This window comes from Leuciscus leuciscus (genome assembly GCF_965113295.1).
Source record: "Leuciscus leuciscus genome assembly, chromosome: 19".
In the NCBI taxonomy this organism is placed as follows: domain Eukaryota; kingdom Metazoa; phylum Chordata; class Actinopteri; order Cypriniformes; family Leuciscidae; genus Leuciscus; species Leuciscus leuciscus.
This window is the reverse complement of record NC_138743.1, coordinates 13,517,468-13,544,701: the sequence shown is the minus strand read 5'-3', so window position 1 is coordinate 13,544,701 and position 27,234 is coordinate 13,517,468. Positions and strand designations below refer to the sequence as shown.

Here is a 27,234-nt window from a genome sequence, read left to right as displayed (position 1 = left end):
TCAAAAGTTTGGGGCTAGTAAGATTTTTTTTAAAGAAATGTATATATTTTTATTTAGCAAGGACACATTACAATGATCAAAAGACATTTATAATGTTACAAAAAGATTTCTGTATGACATAAATGTTATCTTTTTGAACCTTGGTGACCATAAGAGACTTTTCAAAATAATTTAAAATCTGACCCTACGTACAGTACTTACAGACCCTTACCGACCCCAAACTTTTGAACAGTATTGTACATAAGTAAATACACTAATTTATTACCTTATACTGCATTGGCCAATAAATGAAAATGATTAAATAGGATTCTTGATTTAGTGAAAAACATGCACTGATTTTTTTTAAATATCTAGATTATTTTTAACTAGAGTTTTAGTTTTGTATTAAACATTTTTATATCAAAAACACTTTTATGCCATTTCAGACCAGATATACACATATCAGTATATTAAATATTGTAATGTTAGTTACATCGCCCAGTTACAGTGACATATCAGCATCTAGTGATCTTAGTGTATGGATAGTGATTTCTGATGATTCAGGTGCATGTTCACCTTTGGCAGGACAGGGGAAGGCAATCTGCTGGTTAGCGACTCTCTCCTGTAAAGGGCTGTTGAAAGGGGGCTCAGAAACCTCCACCACAGGAGGGACTGTGGAGGGAAGGAGGCAATACATGAGATTTATAGTTCACTTAAAGCCAAATAGCTGTACCGTATTTTCCAGATTATAAGTCACACTTTTTTTCATAGTTTGGCTGGTCCTGCGATTTATAGTCAGGTGTGACTTATATATAAAAATTAATTCATACTGACTGACATGAACCAAGAGAAAACATTACCGTCTACAGCCGCGAGAGTCCAGATGCTGCTCCTGTAGCCTACCCGTGAAAACATTAACGGAAAACAACTGAAAAACTGTTAACTGAAACATTAACCTAAAGACAACTGAGAAAGCCTGAACACAAACAAAATGCTCCCAAAAAGAAAAAAATCTCCATGTTTTCAGTGCTGATGCGGTGGTGTAACATGTAAGGGTGGCGCTGCCAATAAAGCACCTAAAAGCTGTCACAAAGAACCGGCAAAAGTGATGATTATGAATATGTCAAATATAGCAAGGAGACATTTTAGTTGTTTACTAATAAACAAGTGTTTTCTGTGTCAGCGTCGGCTGCAAAGATTAAGTTGACGATGCTGACTCGCGATCTTCGCAGTAGTGAACGCACCAGAGAGAAATGCGCATTTCAAACGGATTACATAAGCACAGAACAGTCTGTTTTCTTTCGTTTTGAATTGTTCTGTTTAAAAGTACACATTTCAAGCTTTCTATATATGTCTCAGGTCTGTGAGGCAAGAAGGCTACCTTATACGCTGAGTTTCGGTTAATTTATGAGACGAGCTCCAGTTTACGTGCCGGCGCCTTCGTGTCGTGATTATCTATTTTCTACTATATTTACTATACTACTATACTTCTTATTTATTAAATCCAGGCAATTGGTTGATGAAACATTGATTAAAATTAAGATACAATTAATAAAAAAGACAGGATTTGTGCTTTCTGTTTGAGGTTTCTGTGAAAGTTTTAAAGCAGTCCTTTAATGCCGCTTTCAGAGCACACACGTCCGTAATAGAGAACTATCACGTCTGTAACATTGTTTTTTCCTCAATGCGAACACGAAAAAAAAAAAATATATATTTTATGCTCTGTGGAGAGCCAACCCTTCTTCATCCAGTGGGTAGTATTACTTTTGGTTTGCGCAGTGTAATTCACAGAATTACTAAAATATATTTTGCCGCCTAAAAGTTAAAGATTTTTTTGTGTCACGTCCGTAACGCATGTGTATTTCCCTCATATTAAATATAAAACCATGTAGAATGATATTTTTCTAATGTCTGGACTCCTTTATTAAGGGAGTATGGATATATAAAGAGACGTTTCAATATATTGGTATTAAATGCATTTTCTGAGAATTTATATTTCAAGTTTTTACTGCAAATGTCATGTCCATAAAGCTGGAATTGCCCAATTTTAAAGAATTTATCCTCAGCTAGTTTTGGGGGGTAGGTCTACGTGTTTTATAATGTTAACTTCAAATAATACTAATAGTAATTTAAAGATGTGGTAGCATTGGATCTGGACGGGAAGGATAACTCTGGGAGTTGGAAGGGGTGTGTCGCGATTCTGCCTTCTCACATTGTGACACAGGTTCGTGGAGCTGTGTGTTGCGATTTCGGTTTCATATCGTTACAGCCCTAGTTAATGTGTTACATTAACATACCGGACACCCATTCAGCCTGTTGTTCTGTGTGCTATTGTGTAGTTGAATAAACTTGCCTTTCCAGATTAAATGTTCTTGGTCTTGGATTTTGTGAAATAAATTTCTAAATAAATTCGATTTATAGTCCAGTGCGACTTACATATGTTTTTTTCCTCTTCATGACGCATTTTTTGACTGATGCGACTTATACTCCGGAGCGACTTATAGTCCGGAAAATACGGTAATCGCAACAATAGTTGCCAATATCTTTCTGACCTTGTACATGGAGCTGAATGATGGCTTCATCTTGCCCGGCGATGTTGGAAGCCACACAGGTATAGACGCCCTCATCAATTAGCCCCACTTGGTTCAGAGTCAGAGCCCCATCTGAGATCCTGTAATGAGACCCGTCCAACAGAGTAGCACCATCCTTCAGCCAGGACATAGAGGGTTCTGGGACTCCCTGTGCGACACAGGGCAGGTCTATTGCATGTCCCACCTGCACTTTCATGGCTCGAGGACCTGCACGGATGCTGGGAGGAACTGAGAGGGTAAAAAGAGAGAAAGTGGTATTAAGAGTAGAGAGAAGTAGAAAACACATGCTCTTGCATAACATGTAATTTGAAGTTACTGATAATTTTCTCACATCATTTTTGAGTGTTAATCTTCCTGATGAGACATTTGGTAGCTGTGATAAATCAAACAGCACATTCCTCTGCTGTAGCTTTCATTTCTCAGACTCAGTTTTGCTAAAGTATTTGCTCACAGTTTTACAGAAAACTGTAATCAAGATTAAAATGACTAAAGTTTTAATTGTAGTCATTATAGATACCTCTATTAAATTTTCACTTACAGATGTGTCTGAGTGTGCTCAGAGTGGCTTATGTTTGTAAGATTCTATAATTATTATTGTCAGGTTTTGCTTAGAGCGACTGAGGCACAGCTGATCTCTCCTTCCATGCTTTCTCATACATCACATCAGCCCTGCTGAAGTTCAAAGGTGGGTGTTAGGAGGTCAATGAATCTCACTTGGCCTCTTAACACCAATGTAAACACTCTCATGTCCACAGTCATTTTAATTTTTTTTCATTTATTTGTTATTTTACAGGGACAGTGCTCATTGATTAACAGTAAAATAACTGTAAATGAGCCAGAGTTAGCTCAACAGGCTAATTTGCATCTGTTGTCCCTGGCCAGTTATTATAAAGGCAACCTAAAATCAGCATAATAAAAAACATAAAATGACTTTTTACAGTCCACAAGTAATAACAACATAGAAAAGTAATAATAAAAAAAACAGATACAGCACACCACAATAAGTAACAAGCAACGTCAGCGCACAATATAGGCTAAAATTTCAAAGTCTGACACAAGACAATCTGCTAACAAGCAACAATTCTCAGTAGACAGTCAGTAGTCTAATGTGCAAATATCTGATTATCAATTAGCCAGTTCTTAAGCTGACCAGTAAAAGAACGATAAGTGTCTGTTTCTCTTATCATCCTTGGCAATAGATTCCACTGTTTAGTTGCTGTTACAGAGAACGCTGACTGACTAAAGGCACTTTTTCGAGTGGGAATGATACAGTCCCCTCTTGTGATACCTCTGGTGACATGAGTCACTGCGCAGTGTAATAAATATAAGCAACTATATCTATATATGCATCACAATAAAATGTAGGTTAATCGCAATTTCTTTCAGATTTCTTTTTTACTTTTGTGAATGTAAATACCTTAAACCTTAAAAAAGATGAACGTTTAAGTCTTTTAAATAATTACCCCCATTGGCAGTAATTGTTGTTTCTCTTTTTTAATGATTAAAGCAAGCTTGTTTTAACAAAATATAGTTTTGTATAGGTTTGTGCTATAAACAAGAAAAATCTTCAGAAAAAAATCAACACAAATAAAGTTTTCTCATTTGTCACCAATGGTGTGTGTGTATGTATGTGTGTGTGTGTGTGTGTGTGTGTGTGTGCACAAGAGAAACAAAACTCTAGTTAAGCATGTAACTGTGGTTCTGTGAATTTTGGATGACCGCCCGAGGCAGTATAAACACCAGTGGATAATCGGATCTCCAGCCAGATAGGTCGAGAGAATATACCACATACAGTATGCTGAGCCTCGGGGAGTTTAAAAGCCACAACACTCTGCCTCGGTACACCTTTCTCGCAAATTCCGAGAGACAAAGAACTCTTGCACTGGGAGACCCATAACAGATGAACAGGTGGTATTCAGTAGGCAGTTCAGCTCAGCAAGTCTTGAGACAGTGCATCCTGCCCCAAGGGACTGGATGTTTCTGTCCTTGCAGACCATAAGCGACAGTGAGGGGTCATCTCTGAAGCAAAAAGATCTACCTCTGCTCTGCCAAACCATAGCCAGATCTTCTGCACTACATCCAGATGAAGCCTCCGTTCTCCTGGATGTAGTTGATCCCTGGAAAGAGCATCCGTAGTCTAGTTGCATGCTCCTGAAATATGAGCCGCCCTCAGAGAAGTGAGTTGTGGCTAACACCATGTCAGGTTCTTGTAAGTTGAGAGATGAGTGCACATATCTTGTGAAAACGTGAGGAGCAAGGGACAGCCCAAAAGGTGGAACCTTGACCTGGTAGGTTTGACTCAGGAAACTGAAATGTAGTAACTTTCTAATGAAATCTGATGCTGATGAACAGCAAAAAAAAAACATCATCGGGAAATGAAAGTATGCATCTTTCAGGTTGACACACACAAAGCCAGAGCCATCGATCTGAAATGGGCAAAAGACTGCAGAGCAGACACAGCTCTGTGAGAGCCTTTCTCAGATGTTTAATGCCCAAAAACGACAGGCTCATGACCATTGTACTGGAGAAGATTAAAAGGACACAGCTGACAAGTCAGTGGGAAAAAAATGGCAATCAAGCTGTGAGCCACTGTCACTCATTAACAACCCTTCGGATAGTACCGTAAGGTTTTGTGATGGTAAAGAAGCAAGAAAAATAAATAATAATACGATTCCTCCGGGTAGAACTGACAGGCAATTCCAATGAAAATCTCACGAATGTGAAAAATATATCAACAATGTACAGTATATATATATTATAATATACGATTCAAATGTACAAACACTTGAAACAACTGAATGGATAATAATTAGGTTAACAGGAGGCCGCTAACTTTTAAGCACAGAAAACACGTCATGTCCCAAATATAAAAAAGCTAGTACCTGAAATCCAAAAATCGTATTTCAAACATGTAAAATGTATGTTTAAACTCTAATTTGTGTCTTATATGATAAAAATGGTACTTAGTAAATGGTACTTATCTTAGCATGGACTACACTGAGCAGAAAACTAATTACGAAAGTGCTCAGATATGTGCTTTTCTGGGAAAATGCACATTGACATGTGTGAAACGTTGTCACATGGAAGTACTTACCGAGATTAATGTGGTGTGTGATGTGTAATTGACTATCAAATGCGCAAAAATGTTTGCGTCATTTAATGATGCTCGTGCAGCATTGTTTTACATGGGGTTTTCAGTCAAAATTTATTTTATAGTTGTGGGTACGAACAGAGCACTTGATATCAACTCATGATGTATATTAAAATACGACTGATTGAAGCCTGATGTCACCGCAAGACCAATGTGGCAAAGTGATTCATTTAAACAGATGAGACCTGCTTTTTAACACCTCCGGGCTGATGTGTGCTCATAAGAACTTATATGGCATAACATAAAACTGTTGTTGCTTTGATAAACAAATTTCAATTGCAAGCATGAATTGTGAGAGCATCAAAGTAAATAAATGTGTTCTGTTTCTCTTACCTAGAACGCTGAGTTTGACTGTCTGAGTGAAGTTTCCAGCTATGTTTGTAGCCACACACCGGTACATGCCACTGTCAGTCACACGTGTTTCTGTGATCCTCAAGGAGCCTGATGGCAGCTGAATGTGTCTATGAGAGAAGAGGTTAAAATGTAAGACTAACTGTTCTTTGGCATACTGTGTGTAAAAACACACAGGTGCTCCCAGTTTACAGAGAAGCTTCCGAAATTATCCCTCTGTTTACTTTCATGTTGAGCTGAAAAAGGAGAGTTTAATTACTGTGTAATTTTTATCTGACCGCAGTCTTTCTGCCTCTAGGCTGTAAAGTAAACATCAGTCCTTGAAAAACAATGCAGAGAAAAGCAAGCTACCTGCATACAAGATGTATAGTGTTTAAAAATAGCATACAAGTCTTATTTTATAAAATGCATGCACAATAAGATTTGATTCTGTACACCAACTGAAAAACAATGCATACAAGCTTTTTTGTGCATATATCATGCACGATGACTTAAAACAACTGTTTTCTACTACAGTATATTTCAAAATGTAATTTACTCCTGTGATGCCAAAGCTGAATTTCCAGCAGCCATTACTCCAGTCTTTAGTGTCACATAATCATTCTGATATGCTGAAACATCCACTGATGAGCCAAAACATTATGACCACCTGCATAATATGCAGTTGGTTCTCTCATCGATGAGGCATGGACTCTACAAGTCCCATGACGGTGTCCTTTGGTATCTGGCACCAAGATGTTAGCAGCATGTCGGTCCAGCACATCCCACAGATGCTTGGAGGCCAGGGAAACACCTTGACCTCTTCATCATGTACCGTAGACCATTCTTGAACAATATATGCAGTTATAGGCAGGGTGTATTATCCTGCTTAAAGAGGACCCTTCCACCAGGGAACACCATTGTCATGAAGGGATGTGCCTGTTCTGCAACAATGTATAGGCAGGTGGCACGTGTCAAATTTACCGGACACAGGGTTTCCCAGCAGAACATTGCCCAGAGATTGACACTCCCTCATCCGTCCTAGTCCCACAGAGCATCCTGGTGCCATCACTTCCCCAGGTAAACGGGTTCACATGTACATGGCCATCCACATGATGTAAAAGAAAACAGGACTCATCGGACCAGGCGCTCTTCCGCTGCTCCAAGGTCCAGTTCTGCATGTCTAGTGTAGGTGCTTTCGATGGTGGCATAATAGGCACTTTGATATGCAGCAGAGTGTGATTAGATTAGATTAGATTAGATTCAACTTTATTGTCATTACACGAGTACGGGTACAAGGCAACAAAATGCAGTTTAGGTCTAACCAGAAGTGCAATAGCAGCAAGTGCAGGATATACAGTGGTTCCATAAGTGCAGAACATGGATATGTACTGAATAAATATAGAGTTGAATACTATTATAAACAAAAATTTACAGATAGATTTGTCCTATGAATATAATATACAGACTATTGTGTTGTGACACATTTATCCTATAACCATCATTAAAATTTTGTGTGACGTGCCACAGTAGACCTTCTGTTGGCTCGGACCAGACAGGATAGCCTTTGTTGCCCTTGTGCATCAATGAGCCTTGGGCGCCCAACACACTGTCACTGGTTTGTGGTTTGTCCCTCCTCGACCACTGTTGGTAAATTCTCACCACTGGTGACAAGGAGCAACACACAGAGATACTTTGACCCAGTCGCCTTGCCATAACAATTTGTTCCTTGTCTAAGTCGCTCAGATCTTTATTCCTGTCCATTTCTCCTGCATCCGACACGTTGATTACGGGACCTGATTGTCTGCTTACCATCTAACCTACAGTACCTAGACCTTAATATGTGGCCTTGATAGGAGATGATCAACGACATTCACCTGTAACTGTTCATAATGTTTTGCTCATAAGTGTATGTTGTCATTATAAGAAATGCAAGAAACATTTCTTATTGAATCAGAATCAGAATCAGAATCAGAAAGAGCTTTATTGCCAAGTATGCTTGCGCATACGAGGAATTTGTCTTGGTGACAGTAGCTTCCAGTACACATACAATACAAAGTGACAAGACAAGTGACAAGTAACAGGTATAAAAAAAATAAAAAAATAAAAAAAAAAAAAAATAAAAAAAAAATAAAAAAAAAAATTAAAAAAAAAATTAAAATTGAAAAAATAAAATAAAAAGATTATAAATTATAAATATATATAAAGTTATAAGGTGCTATTATGAAATGTCTGAGGGAAGTATTGCACATGTTTGTTCCACAGTAGGGGAACATTTAAGTGTTCATGAGGTAGATGGCCTGGGGAAAGAAACTTTTCCTGTGTCTGGTTGTTTTTGTGCTCGGTGCTCTGTAGCGTCGACCAGACGGTAACAGTTCAAACAGAGAGTGTGCTGGGTGTGACGGGTCCAGAGTGATTTTGCGAGCCCTTTTACTCACTCTGGATGAGTGCAGTACTTTGAGTGTGGGAAGGGTAGTGCCAGTGATTCGCTCAGCAGTCCGAACTATCCGCTGTAGTCTACGGAGGTCGGTTTTGGTAGCAGAGCCGAACCAGACGGTGATGGAAGTGCAGAGGATTGACTGGATGACAGCTGAGTAGAACTGTACGAGCAGCTCCTGTGGCAGGTTGAATTTCCTCAGCTGACGCAGGAAGTACAGTCTCTGTTGGGCTTTCTTCACAATAGAGTCTATGTGAGTGTCCCACTTCAGATCCTGAGAGATGGTGGTGCCCAGGAACCTGAATGACTCTACTGCAGTCACAGTGCTGTCCATGATGGTGAGTGAAGGGAGTGCAGGGGGGTTTCTCCTGAAGTCCACGATCATCTCCACTGTTTTGAGCGTGTTCAGCTCCAGGTTGTTATAACTGCACCAAAGAGCCAGCTGCTCCACCTCCTGTCTGTACGCAGACTCGTCACCGTTCCGGATGAGTCCGATAACAGTAGTGTCGTCTGCAAACTTCAGGAGCTTGACAGAGGTGTCTTTAGAGGTGCAGTCATTTGTGTACAGGGAGAAGAGCAGTGGTGAGAGAACACATCCCTGTGGAGCACCGGTGCTGATGGTGCGGCTGTCGGACGTGATTTTGCCCATTCTGACTAGCTGTTGTCTGTCTGTCAGAAAGCTGGTGATCCATTGACAGACGGAGCTAGGGACAGAGAGCTGGGTCAGTTTGGTCTGGAGCAGTGATGGGACGATGGTGTTGAAGGCAGAACTAAAGTCCACGAACAGAATCCTTGCATAGGTCCCTGGTTTGTCCAGATGTTGTAGGGTGTAATGCAGTCCCATATTGACCACATCATCCACAGACCGGTTTGCTCTGTAGGCAAACTGCAGGGGGTCCAGCAAGGGTCCAGTGATGTCCTTCAGATATGCTAACACCAGTCTTTCGAATGACTTCATGGCCACAGATGTTAAGGCAACAGGTCTGTAGTCATTGAGTCCTGTGATCTTTGGTTTCTTCGGGATTGGGATGATGGTGGAGCGTTTAAAGCAGAAAGGGACTTTGCACTGCTCCAGGGATCTGTTGAAGATCAGTGAGAAGATAGAGGCCAGCTGGTCAGCGCAGGTTTTCAGACAGGCTGGTGAAACACCGTCTGGGCCTGGTGCTTTCCTTCTCTTCTGTTTCCTGAAGATCTGACGCACATTATCCTCACTGATCTGAAGTGCAGGGTGGGAGGGGAGGGGGATGGCTGGAGGTGTTGATGGCTGTGTAGAGAGATGGTCAGGGCGGGTATGGGGTGTCTGATCGGGGGTCTCAAATCTACAGTAAAAGACATTCAGCTCGTTTGCAAGATGCTTGTTGCTGTCGATGCTGGGGGATGGTGTCTTGTAGTTGGTAATGTCTTTCAGGCCTTTCCACACTGATGCAGGGTCGTTGGAGGAAAACTGGTTTTCCAGCTTTTTGGCATAGCTCTTCTTAGCCACTTCAATCTCCTTTGTCAATGTGTTCCTGGCCTGATTATACAAGATCCTATCCCCACTCCTGTAGGCATCTTCTTTGACCTGACGAAGCTGTCTGAGTTTTGGTGTGAACCATGGTTTATCATTGTTGAATGATAAGTAAGTCCTGGTAGGGATGCATAAATCCTCACAGAAACTGATGTATGATGTTACAGTCTCTGTGAGCTCGTCCAGATCGCTGGCAGCAGCTTCAAAAGCACTCCAGTCAGTGCATTCAAAACAGGCTTGTAAGACCTGCTCTGTGTCGTTGGTCCATCTCTTTACAGTCCTTATTACTGGCTTAGCAGTTTTAAGTTTTTGCCTGTAAGTTGGTAGAAGATGAACCAGGCAGTGATCGGAAAGTCCTAGAGCTGCTCTGGCGACGGAGCGATATGCATCCTTTGTTGTGGTGTAGCAATGGTCCAAAATATTATTGTCTCTGGTGGGGCATGTAATGTGCTGTTTGAATTTAGGCAGCTCACGTGTGAGTTTTGCCTGATTAAAGTCTCCGAGAATGATAAGAACAGAGTCCGGGTATTGATAACCTTATTGTTATCAATGGGTATTGATAACCTTATTGTTATCAATGTTGAAAAAAATTGCTGATTAATATTTTTGTGGAAACCGTGATACATTTTAAACAGTTTTTTTATAACAATGTTAAAGTCTTTACAGTGACTTTTGATTAATTTAATGCATCTGTCATGATTCCTGTCTTGTGTTCCCCTTGTCTTGTGTGGACTTTTGTTATTTCCTGTTCTGTGCCATGTTTTGTAGTCCTTTGTAATTTTTCTTGTTTATTAGTCTCTCCGGGTGTTTCTAATCAGCCCTGCCCCCTTGTTATCTTGTTTAGCTTGTTTGCCTGTGTATTTAAACCTCTTTGCTTCAGTTGTTGTTTGTTGGTCATTGTAGCTTGTAGCTGTTGCTTGTTCCTGTTTATTGTTCCTGTCCTGAGTTCCATTGTTTGCCCTGGATTATGTTTGTTTTATTAAAGTAGTGCTTGCATGTGGATTCTCTCTCCGCTTCATTCCTGCCTCATCGTTACAGCATCCCTGCTGAGTAAGTATTCATTTAAAAAAAAAAAAAAATCTTACAGACCCCAAACTTTTGAACAGTAGTCTAAGCAATAAATGATTGACTATGTTTACATGCACAAGAGCATTTGAATGCTTAGAATGTGGTCATATTTAGATTATGTATGATCAGATTTTGAATTTCTGCAAGAATCTTTTTTGAAGATTATTTATTAATCATTTAGGAAAATTTACCATGCATATGGACATTTCATAAATTATGTAAAGTAACAATCAGAAAATTATTGTACGTTGACATCCTACTAATTTATAAATAAGATCCCAAGTATTTGTGTATTTTTCACAAATACCTTGAAATGTTCTTCCTGAAATCTGTGAAGAAACACAGAGACATAAGCAAAATTGATACCTGGGAGTAGGGCTGTAGTACTCGGTCTTGAGACCGTTTTTCTATGGTCTCGGACTCGCTGGTATTCGGACTCGGACTTGTCTCGGTCTCGGCCACTGGTCTTGCCAAATATGGCTTTTGGTCTCGACCGAGTCCAAGTGTCTTTATTATGTTATAAAGACATATATTAATGCGATATTAAAACAAAATATTATTGGAGGGAAAGTGAAATACTGGCCACCTAATGACTAGCGATGGGCATTTCGGCTCTTTTTCGTGAGCTGGCTCGTTTGACTCAGCTCACTGAAAAGAGCCTTTTGACTCACAAACGGCTCTTTAAAAAATAAATGTTTAAATAAACTCGCTGAAAGTCCACCGCTAGTGCAACGTGAATATTCACTTTTTTAATTGTCCATAACAACCCGAAAACTTGCCTGCTTGCCTTGCACATCTAATTAATGGGCAAAGTTTTCAGACTTTTTTTTTGTTTTTTTGTGGATGTTATTGAGCTTGTAGAAGTTTAGCTCTTGCGTTCTTCTGAACATCTCGCTGAATGACATCTGAACATTGCCCGATGTAATTTCTGAGTCATATCACTCCATAATCTGCCTCTCTTTTAAATGCCTATTCCACGAGTGGTTGGCTCCAATGACTGGCTGTTTTAAAATATAGCAAATATCAAAACAAAATAACCCAGGCAGTCTCCTCTATGAGATGTTTAGGCCTCCTCCAGTAGTACTGACAGCTGGGCTCATAGCTTGCAGGCTTGCTTAGTGGCAAACTTTTTTCATTTGATTGGTTCAACCGCCACCTGCCCGAATTTAATTAAAATATAATTTTTCGTCATGTCATCCGCCCGATCTGCGGTTTATCCGCACCTCTAGTGTGTGTGTGTGTGTGTGAGTTGGCTCGGCCCTCCCTCATGCAGTTTAATTTGTTGACATTGCGTGTATGATTGACAGGAACAGAATGTGAGGCTGATCAGACAATCGAAATGAATGTGTGTGCTCCTTTAGGCCTATATAATATTTTTTTTGTTGTTCTTTGAATTAGTCAATTATTTTAAATAAAATTAAAATCATTCATTATTTCATTATCACATAATGATTTAATTTCTATAGGCTATATTTTTTAGCAGACTTTTTTTTTCCTGTCCGAACCTTTTTGGACTCGGTCTTGACTTGGACTCGACTAGTCCTGGTCTTGTACTTGTCTTGGACTCGATAAAGGTGGTCTTGACTACAGCCCTACCTGGGAGAGAAGGGAGAGATGAGCTGCTTGTCTTTGGCCCAGGTGATGATGGGAGGAGGTATGCTCTCCACCTCACACGGCAGTGTGACATCTTCACCCACTGTTACCGACATCTCCAACAGCTTGTCTGAGTTATTCTGCATCTCTACACCGCTCGGCCTAGGCTTCACTACACATTTACAAAGACATACAGTATGCAAGTACAGCAGGGTGAGATTGGATGCACCAAACTAATACAAAGGAAACTAACAAAGCAAAAAAACATTAGACATTTTACAGTTTCACAGAACCTCAGAGGACCGGTAAAATTGATCAGACAAGTAAGTAGATCAAGCTGCTCTGACCGTAGACGGTGAGCTGGACCTTTCTGGAGGTGTATCCAGCAGCATTTGTGGCTGTGCACACAAACTCGCCAAACTCTTCACCACTGGGGGAGACAATGTGAAGACTGCCATCCTCAAACAGAGAAAACACACTGCCGGTCAGATCCAGCAACTCCCCTCGCTGAAAAACATCACACATTCATTTTATAGCAACATACGGGTGCAATGTAAGGCTGAAATAGTGAGACTGACCTGCAATTTTAGTGGTTTTGTATGTACATATTTGAGAAGTCAAAATATCAAATGAGCACCTAACAAAATAATGTTATCAGATGTTTTAGGATTTTGAAAGAAAAACAATCACTAACATTAATATATGCTAACAATTTTTTTATTTTTTTTATTTTTTACAATAAAAAATTTAATTTAAAGGCACACTATGCAGTTTCCGTTTTTGTCAAACAGCGACCCCCTAGAGTCACTGTGGAGTACTCGTATTTAACGTTACTGTCGTAAATAGTTTCTCGTTTTCTTTTCCTTGACTCTTCCGACCGCGCTTTCTTCGTTTTCTTCGTCGACTCTGCCATGATTCACGTCTGAAATATGTGATAGTGTCTTCCATAGAGGCTGCTTCATTTGTTGTTGATGTATGTGACGTCGTGCCGTAAAGCAAGTCGTGATTCTTGCGAGATTTTGCGGGGCGCCACCGCTCAAACCTGCATTGCAGGTTTTGCCAGTGGCTTTGCTATAGGTTTTGATTCGATGATTATTCGCCCTACTACGAGTTTGTTTACCATCGAAATGATTTCTAAGCTGTTATATTAAGGTACAAATCTTGCATAGTGTGCCTTTAAAATTAAAACCCTAAGCAAAAACCGAAACCAGAGCATGATAAGCTCTGTGCCAAAAAGTTTAAGTGCTGTTTTTCTGACCAGATAAGCGTTTCATCAAAGTCAATACCCTAAAAAAAAATTATTTTCTGTCCAAATCCTAATTGTATGATCATTTGTTTGTGTGAGAGAAAAGAGAGAGAAACAGAAATGAGACACATGTACCTTAGACCAAGTGATGTCTGGTTTGGGGACTCCATGTGCACGACATGGCAGAGAAATGGGCGTCCCTTCAATAGTACTGAATACTTGAGGGCCGTGTTGAATAGTGGGCATCACTGGAGAGAAAATGTAGAAACACTTGGTTTAGTATGAGGAAAGATTTAGAAAAAAACTAACCTGTGCAACACTGCACAGAAGGTATTTTAACAGTTTTTAGGATACTGTACAGGCCATGTACTCTATCCTTTAATAATGTAGACTCAGACTTTCCATCAGTGAATGTAGACTGCTTACTTAAGACTGATTGCATTCAAAAAATGAGAATTTTTGTCCTTTTGTTATTTCTCTGCAGAAGTGCTCTGCTCACACTGCTGGTTCTGTTTTTAATTCTCAAATGAATGAATGATGAAGGCATCTTTTGTGGAGCAGAGGGAAATAAAGGCTTATTATATACAGTCATGGAAGGGAGGAAACAGAAGACTGGGCTATGTCATAGTGGTCTGGAACCACAGAAAATAAGTCCTTTACAACAGGCATGATTCTTCATTGTCTTTTAAAGCATACATCTGATTAAATATTTTTTATATTTGTGGAACCGTGATACAAATTTTTTCAGTATTCCTTGAGAATAGAATGTTCAGAAGAACAACAGCATTTATTTTCATCATTATTATAATTATTATTAACATTATAAATGTCTTTACTGTCACTTTGATCAATGTTACTAACCCCAAACTTTTTAATGATAGTGTATTTCATTATTTGTGTATGTATTTGTTTTACGTCTTACCGTAGACGTTGAGTATGGTAGTGCGGTTGCTAGATCCCACCACATTTTCGGCCAAACAGGTGTATTGCCCCCCATCCTGCTGACTGACCCGTTCTATATGTAGACTACCATCACGCCTCACGGTCACATATGGACTTGATGTAACCTGACACACACAAGCACACATTTAAATCACATTTAATAATTGTGACTGTAAAAATATTTAATGACTACATGAAATGCACAGACTTCAGGGCCTATGTGTGTGCACATGTGTTAACTCACCAAGCCATTGTCATGTAGCCAGTGTCTCTCAGGAAGGGGGTTTCCAGCTAGTACGACACAGGGGAGAGTGACCTGCTGGTCCTCTATCACACTGACCACTGTGGGACTCAGAGCTATCAAAGGAGACACTGCACACAAAATTCACATATTAGGATGGTAATATATACAGTATTATGGAAGTATTACAGATACACAAATACATTTAAAAGTTTTGGGTGGGTGAGTTTTTTTTTTACAGAAATGAATACTCAAAAAGGCTGCATTAAATTGATTAAAGTGGCAGTGAAGACATTTGTAATGTTACAAAAGATTTTTATTTCAAATAAATGCCGTTCTTTTTTAACTTTTTATTCATCAATAAATCCTTAAATGATCATGGTGTCCACATAAAAAAAATCAAGCTACTGTTTTCAACATTGATAATATTAATGTTAACCACCAAATCAGCAAATTAGAAGGATTTCAGAAGGATCATGTGACTGAAGACAGGAGTAAAAGCTGCTGAAAATAAATTACATTTTAAAATACATTAAAGCAGTTATTTCACTTTTGTTTTACTGTATTTTTGATCAAATAAATGCAGCTTTAGTGAGCATAAGAGACTTCTTTCAACACATTCAAAAAAAATCCTACCAATCCCAAACTTTGCAACGGTAGTGCATATGAGAATGCTACAGATAGTTTCAATAGGGTAGTTTCAAAAAGTTTACCCCGTACACGTACCACACTGACAATAATGAGCCATTACACCAAAACCTGAGGTATTATGCATCCTATGATTTATCCTCATGAAGAGCAAGATGTTTTTTTTTTAAATAAACCAGATCGTATTAAATGTGATTTTCCTAATTCAATCAGACAGAGTATGGTTAAGTCTCCACTGGAAACAACGGCACTGAAAACTCAGTGGACTGGCCGCACCTCTGTTGTTTTGCTTGTTAAATTTCCATGGATACCTTGGACTACATATAGAAAGTGTCACAGGTTATTAGGGCTCAGCAGAGCAGAATTATGGGACGGCTGAGACACGCTGTGAGACCTCATTAGTGACCTTTAGCTTCAACTCGATGTTATGTTGTTTTTACAGGACCACAAAAACGCAGTCACTCCCTCACACACAGAGATACGCTTACACAAGAGACACTTCTGATCTCACATAGTGTTCTTCATCATGACAAAACCAACTGACCCTTGATGAAGTTTTGGTATGATACTTATCATTGGAAGCCTCCAGTCTTTTTATAAGTCACAGTGAAAACTGTATTGATCAAAAATGCCTTCTCTTGTAATATACACATTAGGATTATTAATTAAACCTACTAAAGTTCACCAACATGTACTCCAATAATATATAAGAGCAGGGGGTCAGAATCTGACAAAATGTTATCATATGTTTTACTTTTTATGTTTAAATTTTTGCTAAAATCAGGCTTAAAATCAGCCCATATGATGAAATGATGTTCAAAATGCAGCTTTCTTCAAAAACCTTGGAATGAGCCATTTTCTTAGGTGCATGTAAATAAGGGCATTTTATGCAGATGCCAGAAATGTACTGTGAGCCACTGCTGGGCTTCCAGCTCTTTGATCAAAGACAAAAGTATTAAAGGATGCCTGAATTCCTTTGATTCGCTATTGGCAAAGCTGACACATGCCCACTATACTCTCAAAAGCTCTGCTGCCACGCACATGTAAATACACTCCCATCTAACATCTACAATATAACTGAACAAAAGTAATCAAATAACCAAAGTATTCACATTGCAATGCAATTATGGATGTTTTAGTGTTCACATCTGGTGCGGTATAGCCCTCGCCACAGATAATGAATTTGAACTAAGTCTGGTGATTAACTAAGCCTTCTATTATTGCATCTTTTCTCTCTTAACCAGAAACACATGTACTCCTGAGCCTTTTACTGTAAAATCATTTGGACCCAAACATCGCAAACTAAAGCTTATGGGCCTCAGGCCAAGAAAATGTGCATGTGACTAAGATAAAGGAAGTGCAAAACAATTAATATCCCACACCAGCTTCTTCTTTCAAGTGAGCTGCTGACAGAAGGATCAGCATAAACATGAAACATAACTCCTCAGTCATAACTGCAGAATATATTTCAGATGTCATACCGAGTCCAGTGACAGTGACTTTGGCCTTCGCCTGGATTTTGCCAAAGTGGTTTTGAGCTTCACACACATAGGTGGTCTCATCCTCTACCCAGAGGTCTAAAAGGCAAAGGACAGAGAATCATATGAACCTTTGCAATTTGTAAAATTCATAAAAACACTACTTGTATCTTCTTATAAATAATGAAAAGTAAATATTAAGAAATGCAACTAAATGCAACACACAAAAAATATATATTTTCAGTTTAAAAGCATCCAATGCTGAATTTCTCTGAAAATATTCTTTCTTCAGTCATCTATTTTATAAATTAAAAAAAATATACAAAAATTTAAAATTAAATGTAAGAAAAGAAAAGAAAAAATATTAACAGTTTAAGTGCATCCAGTGCTGAATTTCTTAAAAAATTCCTTGTGTTAAGTAAATGATATTATAATATAAAAATTAAGAATAATAGTAGTTATTTGTTGATAAAAACTCAGGTCAAGAGAGAGAGAAAAGGAAAAGAGAGGCACTGACTGGTGATGAAAAGGCCCCCATCAATTTTTTTAGTGACAGTACTGGGACCGCGGTGCTGAGAGAAGAGTGAGACATTGTCATCTCGTCTCCAGGAGAGCTGAGGTTCTGGGTGGCCTCTTGCATGACACGGCAAGGTGACGTTCGTGCCGATATCAGCAGACAGATCTGATGGTTTTTGTGTGAACTGAGGAGTAGCTGTGGAATACAGTTAAAAGATTGAAAGCTTTTAATAAAGAACAAAACAGTAGTCTGATTCATTTATATATACAGTAGGGGTCTTCAATAGACAGTTTAAAGATGTCAGCCATTAAAAAGGCGTCCCCTTGCCACAGACTTGAGACTAGCTTGGAATTTTCTTACTCAAACCACTGCCTGCTGCTGCTTCTGATTGCTTTTAGAGGGGAAAGCTGCCCATAACTCCTGGTCAAGAGTTAGCTTTCTCCGCAATAATAGCTTACTGGCGAAATAGATTTGCCAAACAATTCGGTGCGTTTCTGTGTTTGTGCTCTGGAAAGCGTCAAAAGGTTTCTATTTACAACGTGTTTTTGCAGCGTTGAGCAATGTAGCCTAGGGTGGTCCTTATTTTTAAAGTCTCCAATTGTCATGCTCTTAACCCTTCAAATTGTTCCTTTATATAAGAAAATACAGCATGCCAATTTTTATGGCAGTAACATAATAATTACTGGTAGCTCAATAGCTTTAAACTTTCTGAGATTGTGATGATTTTCGTAAAAACAGATCATTTGAATTGGTATTGTACCTGGCTAGTAAAATTCCCCAAAAATCTCCATAAAAGCATCTAATGCTCCATATATTCCTAAATATATATTTTAGATACATATCTCAGTTTACTTATTGTAGAAACTAAATCCAAATTAATCCATCCATGACCCGGTTTAGCAGATTTACCTTTCCTGGTGGAATCAATACATATTTCTATTGATGATCACCTTGGTTATTGTTTGGGTTTAGAGCACATTTTTTGGTTAAAAAAATTACATTACGTTCCTTGAAATTGACCCGGAACTTTGGCCGAATCAAGCAGATTACCAGGAGGCACAGGCAACCACACATGTAATGAAAGTAGTCAATGATCACGCCGAGAGAGGAGTGGCTCTGATTCAAGAATACCATGGCTATCTCACACACTCTGAAGAACAATTGCAGTTTCTCCTTCATGTGGTGGAAGATCACCGACGGATCTATCCAGACTGCAAAAAGTCAACACTGGCTGCTGAGCATCAGAAATGAGGGATTGTTGAAAACTTTGTGCTTTTTTTGAGATTGTTGTCATTGTTGTCATGTCAGTGTTGCTCTGATTTCAATAAAATGTAGTTATTTTGCAGCAACTTTTAATATTACTTGCATATCATAATGACGCCGCACAGCTTAACATAGGCAATCTTCCACATGATTGAGCTACCTCTAAATATAATTTTTGTGTCAACATTTTTGCATATTTCTAATTTTGAAGTTAAAAGGAACAGTTTAAGAGGTTAAGACACTAACATTTTGCACCAAAAAAAAAAAATTGGACTTGATAAGGACCACCCTAATGTAGCCAATCACAAACATATCTGTTGGCTTCTTGAACACAATGGCCAATCAGAGGTATTTAAGTTAGAATCCACTCTGTTTTTGTCCAGTGGCGAGTTGAAGTTCTGCACGCTGGCAAATCCTCTCATCATAACAAAAAAAAAAGTGTAGGTTGTGTGGTGCCACGTAACTAGATAATATATTTCAAGGAAATGTATCTAAATGTGTTTTTAAAGGGGTAGCACATCTCCTTAGCCTTACCCTGGAGTTGGTTCACCCTCCACCTATATAAGTTCAGCTAAATGTCTCAGTCAAACACAAGGTATATGACACTGTACATGTTAAATGATTACTGGAATTGGTATGTAATTTAATCAGAGGATTTTTGAGGTGGGGGAACCCTGTTTCGAATAAAGGGTGTGTAATATAGCCTTACATCCCACATCCAGCGTGATGTACCCCTGTGCAGATCCAGCTGAGTTCACCGCCACACATGTGTACTCTCCTGCATGTGTGTCCAGAGTCTGCTGAATGCTCAGAGTGCCGAGCTGAGGGTCCATACTTAAAACTGCAGATGGCTTCAGCTGCATGTCACCTGAAGATCAAACATACAGTACATTAGGGCTGACAGTACCAAAACAGAAGGTGTGCATAAATGACAGTAGGATGTCCAGAGGTTTAGGAGGACACTAGCTGACCTTTGTACCACAGGACGTCAGGATGTGGAACTCCCGTGACCCTGCACTCCATAATGGTTGTTTGTCCTAGACCAATCAGCAGGTCAGAGTGAGGGACTGTCACCTGTGGAGACTCTACATAGGGGAAAAGATCACAGGAAACTTAATTAAAGACTAGAGTATAACCATAGGGTGGGACTGAATGAGTCAAATGTCTCACTTATTTGGAGTTGTGAGAAGTTTAGCAGTAAAAAAAAAACAAAAAAACATTTTAGACCTTTGGTTTGGGATTTTTTTGCTTTCATTTAGTGGTGTTACACAATTTATCTCTTTACTGACCGACGTAGCTGACAAAAGCAGTTTGAGTGTCAGTTCCTGCCACATTACTCGCCAAGCATCCGTATGTCCCAGCATCCTTTGGCCCTGTGTTCCTGATGACCAGTGTGCCATCAGTGGTCATTCTGTGCCTGGGTGAGTAAAGCACAACAAGCTAGGAACACTACAGTAAAGGCTAACAAATAGAGACAAAAGTAAGACTTGCATTTGTTACCTGCTGGAGCCCATAATGAACATATCATTGTGTATCCACACCACCATGGGTGAGGGGTAGCCTTTGGCCGAACACCTGATCCAAACTTCCTGACCGGTGCGGAACGTCTGGTTCCGAGGGTCAACCGTCACCACTGGTGGCTCTAGTATGAAAATGAGGTGATCATGATGTTTGATAACATAACCAAATGGACCAGCTGTTTCTAAGACAAGTTCTACAAAATGAAACTTAGATGCTTCTTGCACTTTTCAAGACACTTTCAACTGAAATGTCCAGTGAGCTAAAAGCATGTTCAGTTTTATCCGAAACAGATGAATGTGAATCTAGCAACGTTTTGTCACATTGGTTGATGTATTTATCGTGGCAGTTCGGAAATGAAACGTCCGGCGGTAAGTGGCACTATAAGGCTAATGCTCTATCGCATTTAAAAATAACATACCACCTACACTAAACCCTACCTTAAACTTAACTGAAAAATGCCTTTGCTGAAGCAACATTAAAAACATGAAGCTTTAAAAAGCCCATTTTAGATTGCTTCTTCAAGTCTTTGATCTCTTTTACTGTGAATCGTACTCGAGAGCTCTGCATCACAAGTGTAATGCTGTATCAGATGAGCCAGCGAGCAAGTTTATTGATTTGATAAGCTATACTGTACATATTGAGCTGGTTATGTGATGCAAACATCACAATGTATTGCTTTAGAAATCATGAGCTTTGGTAAAAGTGTTTTGAGGTCATAACACAATATTGTGCAAAGAACCGTGTGAAAATAAGTCTTTATTAATCATAATTTGTGTGAAAAGGAATAAAAGTTGTTAGTGTTTTATTGCCACCAGTGAATTGTATATATTGGTTCATTTTTTGAGTTTTGCAAAAAGGTAGGTAGAGGCGTGTTTTTTCAGTGAGTTTATGTTGGATAAAATGGTTCATAAAAAGACAGATACTTACCTGAGCCATATCTAAGGGCCAGAATACCCTAGTAACTGCATAGAAACACACTAAAATCCACTCACAACACCTTAGAAACTGCTGGCAACACCTTATCAATACCACAAACAAACACAGCTCAAATTTACTAAAAGCAGTGATTCTCAACCAGAGGGCCGGGGTCGACTAGGGGGCCTCAGCAAACTTCAAAGGGGCCCTAAAGATGACTCAAAATTATTTAAAATAATATTTTTTTTAAAGTGCATTTTTAATGGGTTTTTTTTGTCTTTAAAGAATCAGGATTCCCACCACCTTAGAAAACCTGGATTTAGGAAAGATTTAGGATTGAGGAAATCTTATTTTAACCAGATTTTAAACCAGAAAAAGTCATACAAGTTATTAAAATTGTAATTGGGGGGTTCTTGGAGTGAAAAAGATTCTTGGAGTGAAAAAGAACACTGTCCTAAAGTAAATTTATTATCAATCTATCAGGTAATATTTGACCTATCAAACAGTTGGATGAGATTTACAGACATTTAGAAAATATTTCGAAAATAATTACATTCACTAACAAATATATAGTCATTAGTATAATCTTAACTATAGATGTGTGTTTGTAAAGAACATAACTGTATCCAAGTAATGTTCACATGTGGTCTCCACAATACCCTTTTAAAAATGTCCTGCTTTACACCCATGATATGATTCTGAAGCCAGCCAAACATATTTCACAGCAATTCTCCTATCAAGTCTTCTTTTTTACAGAAACACTAAAGTGGGATTATTGGTTCCAGATTCTCTGAGCTGCTGAAGCAGAGGCATGCTCTTGATCAATTCATGATGTGCAGCCCCTGCTGAATGAGAGTGTTTTCTCACTGCTGAAGCCAATCTGATGTATGTCTCTACTGTTCTCTGACCTCCGGTCTCTGCCTGTCCCATATGCCAACAGAGCAGGATGTGACATCATTGGCAGAGACAGGAAATACACATCATAGCTCTGTTCCAAAACCTAGAGATCTGCCTATATAGGCAGCTTACTAGCTAACAGAAATGAAACAGCATAAGTGAAATGGAACTGAAATTGAACCGCATAAGAACGGTCTACTCTGCGAATCATTCAAATAGCGGCGGGGAGATTCGACTTATAACGGATTATTCGGATTAGAGTTTGGCGTTAGCATGTTGCTAAGAAAATGCTGCAATATGGCAACAAGCATAAAAAAACATAGCACATTTTTTATAAGACACTTTCAAAAACAAAAAAATCTTACTAACCACAAACTTTTGAAAGGTATAGGCTAACCCTGACCCAAAATATTGATAAAAATTGTTTATCTCTTTCTCTCACCTTGTCTTCTACCTTGGATTGGACCTTTGGTCTTCTACCTACTGACTTTGACTGTATTGTCTTCTCTGTGAAGAATACACGCAATGCTGCCTTAGAATATCAGGTATCTTAACTATTATGAGATATTTTAGGGGGTGTTTACACAAAAAACTGACCATTTTTATGTTTTGCAAATTCATTTCCACAACAAATGAGTTTTGGGGGCCTGAAAACACAACCTTTTGAATACAGGTTTCAAAGTGCAAGTTTTTGAGAACAATACCATTATCGCCTGTAAACTACAAGAATGCGAATTTGTGAAAATGGTGACGTCATGCGCGTGAGTATTATGTGTTCAGTCTATAAGCATGTAGTGTTTCTTTACAAAGTGACATCGCCAACTACTTGCCTAGCATGCATAATACAGCGTTTTTAGTCATTTTCGTGGAAAGTGTGAACGGGGATCGTTTTGACAATGTTATCGTCTGTACGCTAAACTTTTCAAAAACGTAAAGGGAAAACGATTCCGTTTTTTAGTACATGGTTGTCGTGTAAACGTGCCCTTAGTATGCAGAATAAGTTGCCTACCTTTTGGAACAGGATAAAACGCTGCTTCTGTAGGCAGATCACTAGGTTTTTGGAACAGAGCAAACCACTGCTACAAGTCAGTAATATGTCTAACATTACACAATATTGTAACAGAGACTTACAGGTCTTCTACTGTATTTCGAATGGAAAGCTTGACAGGGATGAGTGATGTAATTTCCAGAGCCCCACTTTGTCACGATTAAAGTGGACCCAAAACGAGACCTGGCAGACAAAAAGAGTCTATTGTGCAAGGGAGAGCCATTGTGTGTTGCATGCTCAGGCAGTCAAAGCATTGCCGTTGAGAGGTCACTTTGTGTCTAGTAGTAAAGCTGTAATTATCCCAAGTCTTAGTCACTAAATTGTACTCTAATAGACTTGGTCTGCCTAAAGGCCAAATTTTAACAACTCACTGACGCTAAGCATCACTAACACCTCGTCATCTACGCTTTTTTGCCTGAGGCTACTGTAATTCAAACAGTTACTATGTTTCTGTAAATTGAATGTCTACTGTATGCAGATTAAAACACATTTTTACTATGCAAATCCTGTGGCAGCAAGGTCTATCTGGACACTTAAAATACACTTAAGTACAGTTTAACTGCAGTAAATATCAAAATATTTGTTTAGACATTAACACATATTTACTGCAAAATGTTCAAACTGTAACTTCATACTTCATGGCAATGTAAATAGCAAAAGTAGTTGAATACCCAATATTAAATGGCTAAATATTCTTTGGGACTCTGGACCCTGGACTCTGGGACACAGACATGTATATCTGACTGGGACTGGGGTTGTAAATGGTGTGTGTGGACAGTACAGGTCAAAGTAATGTTGGATTAGGGCAGATGACTCTGTGGACTGGCCAGGTATCACTATGTCAGCAGTCCCGCTTCAAAGGGCCCCTAATGACTAGGACAGCACAGGAATTCCAGCAGATGGTGATTACACACACACACACACACACACACACACACACACACACACACACACACACACGCACTGTGTCAGTCCAACAGTGACAGCTGTTTAAAAAGCCAAAGACTGACACACAAAAAAACTACGAAGTAGCTTAAAGTGTAGCAGCAGAACAAAAATAGAGGGTAAGGGAAAAGGAAGCAGAGACTGATAGACAGGGACAAGCAGGCAGAGAGAAACAGAAATATTTCTATAAAATTAGAGCTAATACTATTATTTCTATTTAATTTAAATGTAATTAAATTATTGTTTTAAAATGGTGTGTATATGTATGTGTATTCCATGTAACAAATGATTTGGCCAAGCAAAGCATTTTCTACTATGTAAATAAAGCTTCTTGATGAATTTCGAGACATAAAGACAAAAAATTATACTGAGGCAGAAAAAAAAAACGAGAGAGAGAGAGACAGACAGAGAGAGAGAGAGAGAGAGAGAGAGAGAGAGAGAGAGAGAGAGAGAGAAAGAGGGCAGAAACCGAGACAGAGCCAAAGAGAATTATAGTGTGATGCAGGGAAAACCCGTTCCTCAGGTCTTGGGAAAGAATGTTGTGGAAAACTAAGAGACTCATCACTCAACAATGAGGTAAAATTATACAGTTAATGTCACTCCCGCTCTCCTGCTAATAAAACTCAAACCCAGCCCTCAAGGGGCTTGACACATTTAATCTTCATAAAAGACAATCTAAAGTCACATCTATCCATCAATATTACCTCCAAACCACATACTTTCAAATCAAAACAGCTTATTTTTAATTCATTACAACAGAGCATGACTAATAAAAAATTGCCTCAGTATGAGAAACAGAAAACAAGCCTTGATTCTGTAAGCAATATGCAACACTTAGGTCAGTGAGGTCACATAATTAATAATCTCTGAAGCTCAAGCGAACTAAGTCTTTTATCTCACTTATCTTTGGTTGGGTGTTATGAGACGTTTTCTTAGGAGCCATTCAGAGAGAACACAAATGTAAACATTTTTTAGTATTTAGAACGCTGTCATTTGTGAGATGCTGCAAAAGACGCGAGGTGAGCGCAACAGTCAAACTTATCTGTCTACAGTATGCTTACACAGAAAAACAAAGGAAAAGCAGCACAGTGGAATGCAAAAACACGTTCTCTGTGAACGACCAATTAAACTTCAGTTCTGTTCTGTTAAAAAGCCCATTTCTCTTTTCATTTGTGATCTCATTTGTAATTTTTCTTTTGTACGAAAGGTTATTTTACCCAGTGAGAGAAAGCAAAGTGATCTGCCAGCGTTGTATACTGTAAGAGGAAGTCTTGTTAATTCTGTGTAAGAAAGGGGCGCAGAGCCTGTTTCAATGGAAACTGCAGGATTGCAAACAGTGAGCAAGCCCAGCATAAATCACTTTCACAAGTGCTATAAAATATTGCAGTGAAATACTACAGAAAGGATGCAGTGAAAACAGATCTTGTGTTAGAGAGAAGCGGGAGAGTGAACTGCCAAAAGCCCAGTGGGAATTGCTTTTTCTCTGCATGTATTAAAATAATAACTAGAATTGAAGTAAAATGAGCAAAAAGTTCATTATATGATTGCATTGGCAGAACGAATATGCAAGTAAGCTGCTCTCAACAGTAAAACTGTTGTAATGATCAATCTTTTGTAGATCATTGCTTTTTCAAAAACACAAACACACTGACCTTGCACATTGAGGTACACACGAGAAGCGGAGACTCCACCCTCGTTGGCTGCGATGCAGGTGTACCAGCCGACATCATCAGGAGTGACTCGCTGGATTTCCAAGGACAGGTTGGCGGTGACCTGTATGCGATGGTCCAATTTTGCATCCACGTCCCCTCTCTGCCAAGTCAGGTTAAAGTTCACCGTGCTGGTGACCAGACATGTCAGAACGACATTTGCACCAGGATACGCTGTCACATTGGAGGGCACTGTGATAGCAGGAGGAGGCTCTGCACAGACACAATGAGTCAAGGAAATGTGATTATCAATCTCTTTATCCTGGAGCAATTGAATTCAACAGCCTAATTTGAATCCATTCACATTCACTAATTATTTTCCAGACCTCTCTGAGTTCTCATAAGGTCTTTGGATGTCTGTGAACTCTGCAGATCTGACAGTTTGTGCAATGAGTCTGAAATGTGAAGGGGAAACGGGGAGGGTGTTGACAGATGTGTGGATTAGGGCATAAGTGGGGAATTTATACAAGAAGACACATACATTTCATAAGGGAGGTTTTCTCTGTCACTCCTACTAATCGTGTCACTGACCCAGCGACAGCACAGTCGGGGGAAACAGCTCAGAAAATGGGACAGGGAAAAGGAGACATGTCTGTCTTGATAAACTTTTCGTCAACAATGAACCTATAAGAAAAATGTGACTTCTAGGTGATCATTCGAGCTGAAGGGGAATGCCAGATTCCCAGATTCCACGGTAACCCTGGGTGTTATTAAGGCTGTATCTCAGCATAAAGCCAAGACAGCAGAGAGGAGCTGGAGGACAGGAAGTGAGGCTATTTGTGCAAGGAGTTTGTATAAGCACTGTCCGGGACAGTGTGGTGTCAGGTTTCCAACAACGCCACAATGCCATGAGGATACAGTCCTGTTTATTTTTGCAGTCCTTGTTCAACACAAAACCAGACATTGAAATATTTATCTTGTATTGAAATGAACAGTAATATAAATCTAATCTGTCTTCCAAGTACAAAATCTGATTGCAGTGATACGAGGACATTAGCACTGTCTCAAAAAATCTAGTGAGCTATCTACCTAAACAGATTTTTTGAGCATGAAATTCAGTCCGATATTCGAATACGATTCGTCTGAAAAAATGGCAGACGAGCTGAATGAAAATGAAAATTCAATTTCTGACAGTAGGTGACACTTATGAGAAAGCAGAAATATTGTTGTGTTACTCCGGTACACAAAGCACTATACAAGAGTCGCAT

At 39.1% G+C, this 27,234-nt stretch overlaps 1 protein-coding gene across 2 annotated transcripts in view; it reads right to left on the bottom strand.

Moving 5' to 3' along the window:
* hmcn1 (hemicentin 1) overlaps nt 1-27,234 on the bottom strand; it is a 95,359-nt gene that overhangs the window by 43,969 nt on the left and 24,156 nt on the right. For both annotated transcript variants that reach the window (XM_082147366.1, XM_082147367.1), the window contains exons 11-25: nt 25,970-26,239; nt 20,492-20,633; nt 20,281-20,408; nt 19,963-20,076; nt 19,701-19,859; nt 17,729-17,923; nt 17,215-17,310; nt 15,089-15,216; nt 14,825-14,969; nt 14,038-14,150; nt 13,004-13,163; nt 12,660-12,828; nt 6,055-6,182; nt 2,532-2,798; nt 556-651 (exon numbers count right to left, since the gene is read on the bottom strand). In XM_082147366.1, the coding sequence (XP_082003492.1) occupies nt 556-651; nt 2,532-2,798; nt 6,055-6,182; nt 12,660-12,828; nt 13,004-13,163; nt 14,038-14,150; nt 14,825-14,969; nt 15,089-15,216; nt 17,215-17,310; nt 17,729-17,923; nt 19,701-19,859; nt 19,963-20,076; nt 20,281-20,408; nt 20,492-20,633; nt 25,970-26,239 (2,310 nt within the window). The remainder of the gene's footprint in view (nt 1-555; nt 652-2,531; nt 2,799-6,054; nt 6,183-12,659; nt 12,829-13,003; nt 13,164-14,037; nt 14,151-14,824; nt 14,970-15,088; nt 15,217-17,214; nt 17,311-17,728; nt 17,924-19,700; nt 19,860-19,962; nt 20,077-20,280; nt 20,409-20,491; nt 20,634-25,969; nt 26,240-27,234) is intronic.